The sequence below is a fragment of the Protomyctophum bolini genome (genome assembly GCF_963924005.1).
Source record: "Protomyctophum bolini genome assembly, chromosome: 20".
Classification (NCBI taxonomy): domain Eukaryota; kingdom Metazoa; phylum Chordata; class Actinopteri; order Myctophiformes; family Myctophidae; genus Protomyctophum; species Protomyctophum bolini.
The window spans coordinates 2,417,529-2,432,528 of NC_137881.1; the positions used below are offsets into that span (position 1 = coordinate 2,417,529).

The 15,000-nt window shown below is 47.4% G+C and overlaps 1 protein-coding gene across 1 annotated transcript in view; it reads left to right on the forward strand.

The window, feature by feature from the left end:
• LOC308335895 (potassium voltage-gated channel subfamily KQT member 2-like) overlaps positions 1–12,725 on the forward strand; it is a gene marked incomplete at both ends in the record, with an annotated part of 18,712 nt that extends 5,987 nt beyond the window's left edge. The window contains 19 exon segments of the mRNA XM_080793117.1: positions 3–178; positions 759–884; positions 1,084–1,194; positions 1,353–1,448; positions 2,443–2,537; positions 3,035–3,103; positions 3,383–3,416; positions 3,656–3,767; positions 4,248–4,406; positions 4,720–4,767; positions 5,124–5,235; positions 6,021–6,152; positions 6,700–6,820; positions 7,097–7,272; positions 7,721–8,007; positions 10,717–10,805; positions 11,504–11,566; positions 11,569–11,791; positions 12,562–12,725. Coding sequence (XP_080649243.1) covers positions 3–178; positions 759–884; positions 1,084–1,194; positions 1,353–1,448; positions 2,443–2,537; positions 3,035–3,103; positions 3,383–3,416; positions 3,656–3,767; positions 4,248–4,406; positions 4,720–4,767; positions 5,124–5,235; positions 6,021–6,152; positions 6,700–6,820; positions 7,097–7,272; positions 7,721–8,007; positions 10,717–10,805; positions 11,504–11,566; positions 11,569–11,791; positions 12,562–12,725 — 2,393 coding nt within the window.
• Positions 12,726–15,000: the final 2,275 nt, after the last annotated feature.

Genomic DNA, 15,000 nt, shown 5'->3' on the forward strand with positions numbered 1-15,000 from the left:
AGACGTGATGGTGCTGATCGCCTCCATCTCCGTGCTGGCGGCGGGCACCCAGGGCAACGTGTTCGCCACCTCGGCCATCCGCTCGCTGCGCTTCCTCCAGATCCTCCGAATGATCCGAATGGACCGCCGGGGAGGCACCTGGAAGCTGCTGGGCTCCGTGGTGTACGCACACAGCAAGGTACGTCACCTCTGGACGCACACAGCAAGGTACGTCACCTCTGGGGTCTGTGGTGAACGCACACGGCAAGGTACGTCACCTCTGGGTCCGTGGTGTACGCACACAGCAAGGTACGTCACCTCTGGGGGTCTGTGGTGAACGCACACAGCAAGGTACGTCACCTCTGGGGGTCTGTGGTGAACACACACAGCAAGGTACCAGGGATGTGCACACATAGACATCAAAGGGGGCTTCAGCCCCTGCCCTCTTACCCGTCTGTAAAACAACTGCCCTCTCCAGACCAACGAATGCAGCGTTTACTACACGGTGAAAGAGATGCAAATGCCCTCCTTTCCTCTCCATGCCATGTCGGAAGGAAGGCAGCGTTCAGGATGAATTGCTTTATTTTCTTAAGTCTCCTGAACTTGAAACGCAGCATTTTGCGTTGATAAGAAAATGTTTATAAATCCATGTTGTTGTTACACCTGCATCTCCACTAGCTAAAGAGTGCTGGGTTATTGTGCCCCGTACTGTGTACGTGGTGTCCACGTTCACAACCCCCGGGTCCGTCTGAACGACCTCTGTGCTTTTATTTTGAAAGGAGCTGATAACGGCGTGGTACATCGGCTTCCTGTGTCTCATCCTGGCTTCCTTCCTGGTTTACCTGGCGGAGAAAGAAGACAACGACATGTTTGAGACGTACGCTGACGCCCTCTGGTGGGGACTGGTGAGTATAACAGGCCAACGCTGATCTCAGCCATAGTTTTATATTGGCGGGAGTAGCGGTTTTATTAGCGGTAGTAATGCTGTAATATTGAACACAATCCGCGACAAAAAATACGTAACGTGCTCAGAACGTTTAACGTTGACCTCTGATGCTGTGATTGGCTAAGAGAGAAAACCCTCTGGTGTCTCCTTCCTGTCAGATCACCTTGACAACGATCGGATACGGAGACAAGTTTCCGATCACGTGGAACGGCCGCCTGCTGGCCGCCACCTTCACTCTGATAGGAGTGTCCTTCTTCGCTCTGCCTGCTGTGAGTCTGTCTGTCTGTCTGTCTCTCCTGACCTGTCTGTCTGTCTCTCCTGACCTGTCTGTCTCTCCTGACCTGTCTGTCTCCTGTCTGTCTGTCTCCTGTCTGTCTGTCTCTCCTGACCTGTCTGTCTGTCTCTCCTGACCTGTCTGTCTCTCCAGGGCATCCTGGGTTCAGGTTTTGCGCTGAAGGTTCAGGAGCAACACAGACAGAAACACTTTGAGAAGAGACGACACCCTGCTGCTGGTCTGATACAGGTACATATCACCCTGCTGGGCTGATACAGGTACATATCACCCTGCTGGTCTGATACAGGTACATATCACCCTGCTGCTGGTCTGATACAGGTAAATAAATACTTATTACATAAGTTGAGCCTTTAGGAGGTCGAGGCTAGGGAAAGTGCTACGGCGAGTGCTTCGTGGCAGTGTTGTTTTCGTCGACTAAAACTAAAACGAAAAATGTTCGTCGACTACCTTTTTCCACTGACGAAAACTAAATGGAAACTAAATGAAAACTAAGCTATGATGACTAAAACTAAGACTAAATATACTGACAATTTATACTGACAAAATAGATGATCTACAAGCTCACAACGCATCGCGCTGCGACGCGACGCGTTGTGAGCTTGTAGATCGGCTATTTTCAGCAAGTGTAAAAATATGATGCCGTCATTATGACGGCAACAATACGCCAAAATATATATATTTTTAAATAATGACTGGTCTAACCCAATGACTAGTCTAAACCAAATACTGTCTAAACTAAGTACTGCACCCCTGTTGGTAGGGCGTTCCACATTTTGGTGGCATAGGAGACATTTTGGTGGCATAGGAGACATAGCAGACCCTTTTGGTGAAATAGGGCCTGGGTTGCGACAATCCACTCCTGACCTTACTTAGTTACTCCTGCTAGTGATGCAGTGATGTCTGGTGATAACATCACGTCAGTATTCTACGAAGGCCTCAGTGGTTCAGAAATAGTCTTTCTTTGTTCATAAAGTGCTTGGCGTGGATCTCTCCTATAGTGACTGCAGTGCATTCCATCAAACTCCCGGCTGCAGTTTTTTTCACTTTGCCAACCATTTGTATAGCGTACTACTTTTATGATCGTAAAGTTGATGTGATTAATGTTTTTGGATCAAATGTCGGAGACTAGCTTTAGTCATGGCAAAAGATAATGGGGATTCTAAGCAATAAACTATCAATGTCTCTCTCTCTCTCTGCATGTGCCTCTATGTCTCTCGCCCAGGCAGCATGGAGGTTTTATGCCACCAATCTAACCAGAAGTGATCTGACGTCGACCTGGGACTATTATGAGAGTTCTGTGTCTGTTCCTATGTACAGGTACACGCACGCACAACACACACACACACGCACGCACACACAATTAATTCATTACTTCTATATTTTTGAGTGGTACAACCACTCCAAGGAATAGCTATGTTCGTCTTATAACCTATGTGACTATGTCCCAATGTTTAGAGTACCAGTAGGGGCAAAAGTTGCGCTGTTGTGCCAGAAACAGAGAGAGAGATAGTGTTGCACTGTTGCCTGCTAATTACAGAGAGAGAGAGAGAGAGAGAGAGAGAGAGAGAGAGAGAGGCAGGGGGAGAGGGGAGTTGAAGAATGATTCTCTGATGTCTTTATATTTATCGCATTGTAACAGAAAGTGTAGTTCCGTCTCCACCTCCACTTGAGAGCAGAGTGAACACAGTCTGTCTTCTCTAGGCAGCCAGTTCTGTCTGTCTGTCTGTCTGTCTGTCTGCCTGTTTCTATTGCCAGGCGGTGGTCACTGAGTCTGTACATAGTCATCTCTCTCTCTCTCTCTCTCTCTCTCTCAGGTTCTCCTCTCCTCTCAACCAGTTGGATTTATTGAAGAACCTCAAGAGTAAATCAGGACTGTCCTTCAGGTGACTGTTTTACCTTCATCACATTACTTCATTACTTTATTACACATTACTTTAGGTTAAACATGTATGTAAATATGTATCACAGTCCTTCAGGGGAGTGGTTTTGTGTCTAACTGACACTGTGTGCTTACGACTAAACTAAGTTTAGAATAATAGAGACACTATATATAGTACATCCTTATTTAGTTAGTGTCTAATTCATAAAATTAATGTTTCTTTAAAAATAGTGAAAATAGCTGCTCACACTCTCTCTCTTCTGTCCGTCTGTCCGTCCCACAGGAAAGATGTCCAGCTTGACTCCTCTCCTAGGTCAGTGTCCACAGACAGACAGACAGACAGCCGGACATTATAATCACTAATTACTACTATTATCAAAGAAGATGTTAATATAAACGCCAGTATATTTAATATAAACTGCAGTATTTTTTATATATAAACAGTGTGTGTGTGTGTGTGTGCGTGCGTGTGTGTGTGTGTGTGTGTGTGTGTGTGTGTGCGCGCGTGCGTGTGCGTGCGTGCGTGCGTGTGCGTGCGTGTGTGTGTGACAGTCAGAAGGTGAGTCTGAAGGAGAGAGTGTTCTCCTCTCCCAGGAGCTCTGGTACCAAAGGAAAAGGATCCCCTCTAGGACCCAGCGGAACCGCCCTGACCAGCAACAACAACACAGGTAAACACAGGACGTGATGTTATGACCATGCCTATGCTCCATAGAGTATTAAAAGGATAGAGACTGAACTGGCGCGAAGCTCCGCCCCCTCCGCTATTCATGTCAGTGGAAGTTGCTCAGTGGCGTTTTGAAGAACCCGGAAGGCTGCCGGAAGGACCGTCTATTTCCACATTTTTTCGCTGATTCAGCATTTGGGCACCACATTTTGGTGCCCAAATGCGGAAGTTAAAGCTGGGCTTTAACATTGGGCGCTCGGTTGCACGGGGGGTTTCCTCGTCAAGAATCCACGGGTCCGCCTGCAGTCCTTCCTCTTACCACTAGGGCCCAGCGCTTCAACATTGGAGTGCCTAGCTGGCCCCTTGCTATGCTCGGACGTAGAAAGAAATCATGCGTGCGGGACCAGTGTACTCTGGGTAATGTAGTTGTTTCATGTGTGTTCTGGGTAATGCAGTTGTTTCAAGTGTGTTCTGGGTAATGTAGTTGTTCCAGGCGGACCACCCCCCCTGCGGCGCTCCCCCAGCGCGGGCTCCCTGGAGGACTCTCCCTCCAAGGTCCCAAAGTCCTTCAGCTTCGGGGAGAGGAGCCGAAGCCGACAGGCCTTCAAGATCAGAGGAGCCGCTTCCCGCCAGAACTCTGAAGGTAAGAGGTACGAGGGGGGGCGTGGCCACGCACGGAGGTGTAAAGGAAATTGTAACACTTAATGAATGGAGCTAATTCTATTTAATTGATTATAAAAAATATATCCATCATATAGATGTCATGTTGATGACATCAGTGATCTCCATATGGGTCTCTCTCTCTCTTTCTCTCTCTCTCTCTACCTCTCTCTCTCTGTCTCTCTCTCTCTCTCTACCTCTCTCTATCTCTCTCTCTCTGTCTCTCTCTCTCTCTCTCTCTCTCTCTACATCTCTCTACCTCTCTCTACCTCTCTCTACCTCTCTCTCTCTCCCAGTGCTCATTGAGATGCAGAATGAAGAGTTCAGACAGAAGAGTCCAACAGGTCTGACGCACGCACGCACTCACACACACACACACACACACACACGCACACGCACACGTACACTCACACACACACACACACACACACACACACATACACACACGCACACACACACAGAAAACTAATTTACAGAGACAATATAGACAGTACTATAGAGCTTTAACTTTAACTAACGTTTTGTTTTGATGATAAATATCACAGCACCGTCAACCGGTGGCGATTCCAGAGATGGAACACAGCAAGGCTTTCTTACAGCGATATCAAACGTCTCATGAGCGCCTCGCGTAATTAATGTATAGGACGAGTATACCTGTGATTAGCACCGGATGAGTTTAATGTGATTGTTGTGATTCCAGGAGAGGCCACCCTGCCAGGAGAAGATATGGCAGACGACAATAAAAGCTGTCACTGTGAGTTCATCCCTCAGGATCTGACCCCTGGCATAAAGGTCACCATCAGGGCCATCTGGTAAACACTGGACTCCCTCGTTCTATGAAGCTATGGCTCTCTCTCTCTCTCTCTGTGTCTCTCTCCCTTTCTTCTCTCTCTGTCTCTCTCTGAACTAAATGCTAATTTGGTTATTCATCCATTGATTTCTCTCTGTCTCTCTCTCTAAATGCTCATTTTGTTATCCATTGATCATTGATTTATCATTTCTCTGTTTGTTTGTTTGTTTGTTGATTTCATTGAGTTTGTGGTCCAGGATTTAAAGGCTCCATTTGGGGGTAAGAGCACAGCTTCACTCCTTTAGTTTGTTTTCTCTGTTTTAAAGGGAACATAGTTTACATATCAAAACAATCAAATAAACATATATCTTTATACCCTCTATAGCTGCAGCCACTGGAGTTGTGCGCTGAGTTTATTTAAGTGTGTAAACATATATATATTTATTGTTTTGTTATGTAAACTATACGGAACAAGGTCACATACTATGCTGCCTTTAACTTTATGTTCTGTTCAACATTATTCTCTGTTGTTGTTCTTCATCATTCATTTGTAAAATTGTGTTAGTTTGTTTTCTGTATTTAAATTTGGTGTGCTAAACATAATTATAGCTCTTTGATGACTAAAGTTTAACGAGACGTTTAATGACTTAAAGTGTATTGAGACTCAGGGCTGTATTTTGCGTGTCTTAAGTACCAGGTCTTATTCCCTAACTTGAGTAAACTAAAGACCTGGAGGCGTGATCAATGCTCTTTGGCCACTCAGAATAGCCGAATATATATATATATTATTATTTATCTGTCTCTCAGCATCATGCGCTTCATGGTGTCTAAGAGGAAGTTCAAGGAGAGTCTCCGCCCCTATGATGTCATGGACGTCATCGAGCAGTACTCAGCGGGTCACCTGGACATGTTGGCACGCATCAAGAACCTGCAGGCCAGGTGTGTGTGTGTGTGTGGTGTGTGTGTGGGGGGTGTGTGTGTGTATGTGTGTGTGTGTGTGGGGTGTGTGTGTGTGTGTGTGTGTGTGTGCGTGCTTGTGCCTCCCATTGACAGTGACGGGAACATTTACGTCATATGTAGACGAGCAAATCGGCTAACCAATCACATAAGTTCAGATGTCCATGAGATGATGTATATGATGATAAGAGCGCCCCTCACTTCACACGGGTGTGATTTTGTTTATTTGTTTAAGTGAGGTCGCTAAATTATTATTATTATTAGTCTGGTTGTTCAGACTATAGTTATTGTCACACTTTTTTATTATTCTACCTAATTTCTGCTGTGATTGGCCGAGCTTTGCATAAAGTTTGTAGTAGCTAATTGTTGGTTTTTTACAATCGTTTATAAAGGCTAGTCCCTTACATAGGAGGGGCCTATGTAAGAGGAGGGGCCTATGTAAGGGATTGCGGCAACCACACTTTGCAATTTTCAACATTGCGACCTGTCTAGTTATTATTTCCGTTTGTCTGTTGCCTGCCGGGTATAGAGTTGACCAGATTGTCGGGAGAGGAACACCAATCACAGACAAGGACCGTCCCAAGGGAGCCAATGAGGAGCTTCCCGAGGACCCGAGCATGATGGGAAGGCTGGGGAAGGTGGAGAAACAGGTGAGTGATGATGTCACGCAGGTGAGCGATGATGTCACGCAGGTGAGCGATGATGTCACGCAGGTGAGCGATGATGTCACGCAGGTGAGCGATGATGTCACGCAGGTGAGCGATGATGTCACGCAGGTGAATGATGATGTCACGCAGGTGAACGATGATGTCACTGGTGGCGGTGAATGAGTTAATTTAAGCACCGGCAGCTACCTGAAGCTTGAAGGAAGTGACATCATCATCATATTATCATGACAGTTTCCTGTGACCCCCCCCCCCCCGCAGGTGCTGTCCATGGAGAGAAAGCTGGACTTCCTGGTCAACATCTACATCCAGCGAATGGGAATCCCCCAATCTGAGACCGACGCCTACTTCGCTCCCAAGGAGCCTGACCCCGCCCCTCCCTACCAGAGTCCCGTGGATCACCTGAGCAAGAGCCGCTCCATGAGCAGGATGTACGCGTACGTAACGTTAAGACGTCCAATAGGAGAGAAGCTGATCATATATTTACATATATATTCCAGATGTCCAATAGGAGAGAAGCTGATCATATATTTACATATATATTCCAGATGTCCAATAGGAGAGAAGCTGATCATATATTTACATATGTATTCCAGATGTCCAATAGGAGAGAAGCTGGTCATATATTTACATATATATTCCAGATGTCCAATAGGAGAGAAGCTTGATCATATATTTACATATATATTCCAGGTGTCCAATAGGAGAGAAGCTGATCATATATTTACATATATATTCCAGATGTCCAATAGGAGAGAAGCTGATCATATATTTACATATATATTCCAGATGTCCAATAGGAGAGAAGCTGATCATATATTTACATATATATTCCAGGTGTCCAATAGGAGAGAAGCTGATCATATATTTACATATATATTCCAGGTGTCCAATAGGAGAGAAGCTGATCAAATCTCAGTCGGCCAATAAGATCATACGGTCCGTCAGCTCGCACAAGACCTTCGAGCCTCCGGCCAATCCCTGCCCTCCCTCCACCTCCTGGCAGCCAATCGGCTCCCAGCTCCACCAACAGGCTCCGCCCCAGAGCCCCGTGACGTGCGACGCGTCGCTGGTTCGAATCCCGCCGCCGCCGGCCAATGAGCGCGCCTCGTCGGGAGAGCGTCACAACGGTGGGCGGGGCCATCGACACAGCGCCGGAGAGAGAGCGACAGGTGAGAGAGAGACAGGTGAGAGAGACGAGGAAGCAATCTGATTGGTTGAAACAGCCTTCTAGCCGTGGATCAAACGAGCACCACTACCACACCTAATCAAAACAAAGAATTCAGCTGCTCTGTTCTCCCAGAGCGCAGCAAACTGGGTGGTTTCTTGGGACATTTGTGGTCGTAGTGACTACATCTGTCACTTTAAGGGTAGCCTCGATACACAGGCTTTCATTTCGTCTGCGCGAAAAATGAAAGCCTGGAGGAACGCATTGGCTGCCTTGGTCTAGAAGTGGGAGTCAACGCTTCCGGGTGGGCGTCGCTCCAAATGATGTGACGTAGCGCTTCACTAGGTGGGAGAGGAGTGGCCAGGGCTGACGGACAGATCGGTGAGATCCAATCAGGGCGTGCGCAAATCTCAGCCGCGACCCACCCCTATAGACCAGAAACTTAACACGTTAGCTCAGGCTACTTTAAGGGTAACTGTTGTATAATTGCAATATTACACTCGGGGGGGACATTACTATTACTAACCCTACTCCAAACCCCAAACCCAACCCTAACCGCAACTCGACGCATCTCGGACCAAAGCAAACTTTACTTTATCGCCCAAAAAAAGAGGTTGTTTGCGGTGGACACAAAAATGACGGCGAGAGCAGAATTCGAACCCAGGAGGTATGGATTGAAAGCCTATTGCCTAACGAGGCGTGCTACGAGCTGGCTAATGGAATGCTTTTCCAGACTCGATACTAGATTATAACACGCCAAACTCATGTAAAAACAAAGTAAAAATCACACCCGTGTGAAGTGAGGGGCGCTCTTGTCATCGTACAAATTTACGTCATATTTTGGCGGACATTTGGCCTAATTTATCCTTTCATTGTCAATAGCAAATATTGAGACGTGTGGGGACAAAAGCTGTATGGGGCTAGCTCCCCTCAAAAAATATGATTATTTTGGCCTGGGCCGTGGCTCAGCGGTCCAGGCACCTTGGCCGGTAGTCTGGCAGAGTGGCCGCCGGTTCGACTCCCGATCCCGACGGCCGTTACTGCATGTCACCCCCCCCCCATCTCTCTGACCCATTTCCTGTCAGCCTATACTGTCTGTCTCTCTATACAAAATATAATAAAATAAAGGCGAAGGCCGCAAAAAGCCCCATAAAAAGCAAAACAAAAAATATGATTATTTGACGGAACCGTCCGCAAATTGGTTTAAACACTGTAATTGTCTTCTGCATCGCTGGATGGTTAGAGAGGTTTGTCTGGAGAGACGGAGTCTCCAGAGGGAAGTTGCCTGAGGTTGGAATCTAAGTAAGCGACGGTGCTGGGGATGAGACGTTGTTTTCGTCGACTAAAACTAAGACCAAAAATGTTTGTCGACTACCTTTTTTCACTGACTAAAACTAAATAAAAACGAATCTATGACGACTAAAACTAAGACTAAATATACTGACATCTGCGGGGGGGGGGGGGGAGTTACACGCGGCAATTAAGGCCGTCGGGCTCGGGAGTCGAACCCGCAGCACGCCGTCCCGCTGAGCTCAGCAGCCTACAGGTTCCCAGACAGTCGAACTAACATACCGGTAGGCGTAGGCCTATGAACACTACAATCTGGAAACATCAACAAGATCACAGCATCATGCAGGGCAAACAGAACAGCAACCATACAGTTTCAGAACATAAACATCAACAAGATCACAGCAGCAGAGCATAAACAGGCCAGCAGTTAACACTGATCCATCATTTCTTCATCTTTCTTCTGTTTCTTCCCTTTCTTCTTCCTTCATCTGGAAGTTGGTCTCTGTTGTTGTCGTCGTTGGTTGTCATGGCCGCCAGTTCCCACCTGATGTTGTGCGGGAGTTCTGATTGGTCCAGAGCAGCGTACCGAATAACAGCCACGCATAACGTCTTAAGACTAGGACTGAAGTCTAAGATGATAGTCTCCTCAGAGATAGTGATCCTTTTCCTTCCTCCAAAGAGGATGATACGATCTCCCACAATGCAACAGCACATACTATACATTGGACGTGGTCGTCTCCCCTTGGGCTCAACCCTCTTCCAGGAGAAGGTCTCTGGACTGAACTTCCACACATCATTGAAGTACTGCTTACCGTTACCGCTCCAGCCACCGAATATGTACAGCTCTCCATTGTAGGTAAAGGCTGCATGATTCAAGCTTCCATCTGGAAGAGGTTGTACAGACGGTGTGTTGATCCAATGGTTGGTCTCTGTGTCAAACACTCTGACACGCTGACCCACGGAGCCCCCGAATACAAACATCTTTGTCCCGATGATGGTGGCAGAGTGACACCATGAAACGGGTGGTGGAGTTCCTCTGGCGTTAATCACAGACCAGACCATTGTGCCGGTGTCCAACTTGTAGGTGTCATTAGTGAGCCCTGGTGAGTCCACGGTGCTTCCTCCGTGGATAAACATGACCTTCCCCACCACACAGGCTGAGTGGCGCAACCTCCTCTCTGGAACAGACCCAGAGACCCTGGGTTCAAACCATCTGTGGGCGTCGACATCAAATGCATTGCAGTCAGGATAACCTCCCCAGTTGTCAGGATCACCTCCCCAGATGTCAGGATCACCTCCCCAGATGTAGACTGTATCTTCAACCAACACGGCTGTGTAGCCAAAGCGCATGGCTGGAACCTCCGGGTCTCTTCCAGGCTTCACTGGAGGTAACTTCTTCCAGCATAAAGACACTGTGTTGAAGACGTGGACATCCATCTGTTCCCCGCCGTGTATGGCCCCTCCATAACCGCCTCCAAAGGAATACAGTTTGTTCCTCACTGCTACATCAGCGTGATAGGCTCGCTTTAGGGCTCCTGTCTTGGAAAGGGTCCAACACAACATCTGTCTGTCTGTCTGTTCCTCGTCTAGTTCTCTTTCTCTCTGTCTCGCTCTCTTCTCTCTCTCGACGTCTATAGTCATTTTCAACACGGTGCGCCATCTTATATGTTCTGGTGTGAAATCACACGCGACACAAACGGTTGCCATGCACGCCTCAACGATGCCAATTTCTGCAGCTGTTCTCATCCTCACCCTTTGACTCGAGCACTATTTCTTACTTCAAACGGATACCGTGGGGTCTATGGATCTATCGGTCGGTCTATGGATCTTCCACACTGCTGCTGAGTTTCGTTAACACTGGGCTGTAAAATTAACGTGTAAAAATGGCCAATATGTGTCCTTTGAGGGGCATCCCCTGAACACTTGTGGTACGGTATGTCCATTTCAGGAGAGAAGCTGGGCAGTTACACTTTGTTTGAATGCTGAAAATAGCAGATCTACAAGCAAGTGTAAGCAGATCTACAAAGTCAGTCATTACGACGGCATCAACGCCCACCAAAATACATTTTAGTATCAACTGTAGATTTAGTCGACTAAAACTAGACTAACTAAAACATTCCAGGTGACTACAGTGTGACTGAAACTAAATGAAAACTATTGAAGAGACTATGACTAAAACTAAAATAAAAATGTGCTGCCAAATACAACAGGAGAGAAGCTGGGCAGTGACCCCTGCATCTTTTCTCCGTCCACCTCAGGGGAGAAGGCGGGACACGGCAGTGACACCTCCATCGTCTCGCTCCCCTCCGTGGACCGCGAGGACCTGGAGAGGTCCTTCAGCGGCTTCTCCATTTCGCAGTCCAGAGACCTCCGCCCGGAGGCGGTGCCCCCTGGAGGCCACCCAGAGGTGCTCAACAACGGCCTCCGCGCCCCCGTCCCCTCCTCCTCCTCCCGGCCGGGGGAGGAGCACAGAGGTGGAGACAACCACAGAGGAGGAGGTAAGCTTTAAGATATTTGTATATTATGGTCCTTCGAGCCGGAATAGCGGACTACGCAAGTGTGACATCAAGGTCTTTTTGGCATCTTCGGGCAGATGGCCGGTTTGCAGCCAATGGGGGCAACGGGGCAGCACAACGCTATGGGCCTCTAGTCCCGCATAAAGAGTCTCTGTTTAACCCATTCTGACCTGAGATCAGATTCATACGAGGTTTCCACTGGACACACACTGGTCTGATTGACCCATTCTGACCTGAGATCAGATTCTAAAAATGTCAGTCGTTCTTCGATTTTTCAAAAGATAGCAGACCTACAAGCTCGTAGCGCGCCACTCGGTGGCGCGCTATGAGCTTGTAGATCTGCTATTTTTTCAATAGCTAAAGCATAACATGATGCTAACACCCGTTCAGAATGGGTTAAGACCATCGACCGGAAGTCTAGGGTTCACGTTCCTCTGACTCGACACACACAGTAGCCTACGGTGTATGGCAGAGGGTGTGCTGTTGCTGTTTTGATCACCTTTTTCAGTGTGTTATTATAACGTGAAATCCAAAATGACAGAAAAATATTAACCTACTAAGTACTGTACTACTACTACTACTACTACTACTACTACTACTAAGCCTACTACGTCTCGCGGGGGAATGGGGTATACGGACGGACATTATCACCGCGGTTGACTGCTAAACACAAGTGCAAAAAGTATTACCTTTATAAGCTATTTTTTTTTAAATTTGTGTGACAACCTAATGTTCACGTGTAACCGTGACAGGCCTAGGAGGAGGAGGAGGAGGAGGAGGAGTAGGAGGAGGACGTGGCGTTCGTCCTTACATCGCCGAAGGAGAGTCTGACGGCAGCGACTCGGACCCGTGTGCTCCGTCGACGCGGCCCGCCACCGCCGCCCCGCGAGCCTGGAGCGGAAGCAAAGAGGACTAGGGATGGATGGAGCTCGTTAATGTTTTTATTGATAACGAGCAGCCTTATCGATCAGGCTTATCGAGCCGGGGGTTCTTATCGAGCCGGGTTCTTATCGAGCCGGGTTCTTATCGAGCCCTGCACTATCGAGCATTTCATATTATTCTTTTCTGTGGGAAGACGGGAGACAATAAATTGTGAACAGAACTACTATATTTTACTAGGAGGGCCTTCATTGATATGGTACAGTAATTAGACAGGAAAGGGAGAGAGAGAAAGATGGGGGGGGGGGGAGTTACACGCGGCAATTAAGGCCGTCGGGCTCGGGAGTCGAACCCGCAGCACGCCGTCCCGCTGAGCTCAGCAGCCTACAGGTTCCCAGACAGTCGAACTAACATACCGATATAGGCCTATATGAACACTACAATCTGGAAACATCAACAAGATCACAGCATCATGCAGGGCAAACAGAACAGCAACCATACAGATTCAGAACATATAAACATCAACAAGATCACAGCATCATGCAGAGCATAAACAGGCCAGCAGTTACACAGTAGAGTCAAGGTGAGCTGTAATGGCGCCCCATATTATGTATTCAAATGTCGCTCGACCGCACCTGGCCGACGTTGCAACGCAAACCTCTCCAAACGTATCAATGATACAAACTCATTGAGACCATTTAGACTAGAGAAACAGGGTACAGTCAGTGAGTACAGTCTTCCACTCAGTTAGAATAATTATTTTGGCTACTAATGTGCCGAGCGTGAGTGTCCGCTGTATAGTTAGTGTCTGTCAGCGTGAGGGAGGGGAGGCGTCAGAGCGTCCCGAACAGGGCAGCTAGAGCATCAGGAACAATATTAATATGGTAGCCTATACTCTGCTGTATTTAATATGGTAGCCTATACTCTGCTGCACCGTGACAACATATTTTGCCAAAACAAGACGATTTCTGGGCAGGACCAGAAGGTGTGGCCCAGCGTGTCCTTGGCTTGGAGATATTACATCTACCACAGATATCGGGGAAAAAAAACAGCCCGGGTACATTTGGTTCATTATCTGACCTTTGAGTACGAGTAAGACGCGCGAACGCGGGAAGCGAACGCAGATCGTAAATTGCAATAACAATTAGAATAAATTACGAATTAGTGTCACTCAGCTCCATATATGGGCACAAAAGGGGCCAGGTCCACAACAAACAAATCACTGGCCCCTTTTGTGCCCATATATGGAGCTGAGTGGACCTGGCCCCTTTTGTGCCCATATATGGAGCTGAGTGATTGCTGATGCAACACACTCCATATTTGGATAGCGGGACAGACACACGGACAGACAGACAGACACACACACACACAGACATGATCTGCTAGGTCTCATAGTAAGTGCTCACTGCGTTCGCAACAATGTAATCTATGGATGACTTTAAATTAAACTGGAAAAATTGCAATCTGGAATTGACTTATAGCCTTCTCGGAAACCCAGACGTCTTTATTTCCAGGGAGAAAATAAATAATAGTCTGAGTCCACTTCAATACGGCATAGAGTAGCACAAACGTCCATCACTCTCTCTGCTGATTTCTGATCGTCTGAACCTTTGTTAAATTGACGCACACACACACACACACACACACACACACACACACACACACACACACACACACACACACACACACACACACACACACACACACACACACACACACACACACACACACACACACACACACACACACACACACACACACACACACACACACACACACACACACACACACACACACACTCCTCTCTCTCTCTCTCTCTCTCTCTGTCGCTCTAATGAATTAGTCTCATGTCGCGCAGCTGCGTCTATAGTTTCTGCCGGGAGTTTCTGCCTCTGCCGTAGAAAGCACAGGTGAGCCCCAGGCTATAGAGCGCCGCAGTCCCTCCCCCTTTCAGAAAAACGAGTGGCCAAAACAATGTTTTGGGGCCGATCAAATCATTAGAAAGAAGAAAAGAAAGTCAGGAGACAACACTATTTCTTTTGTTTTTCGTCTTATAAATTATTTGATCGGCCCCAAAACATTGTGTTCATTGTCATGATTTGTCACGATCCGAGTTGGCTTTGTCCACGGCGTAACCGTCTTTAAATAAATTAAATAAGAAGTGCCGATGGGAGAATGCATTGGGGTTTCATTTCCTGGGCCACTCGCTTTTCTGAAAGGAGCGGACTGACCTCATGCTTCCTTCTATGCATGAGGAGTCCAAGCTGCTTCTTTTCACCTGACAGAGGGGGAATTTCCCCGGCCGGAAGTAG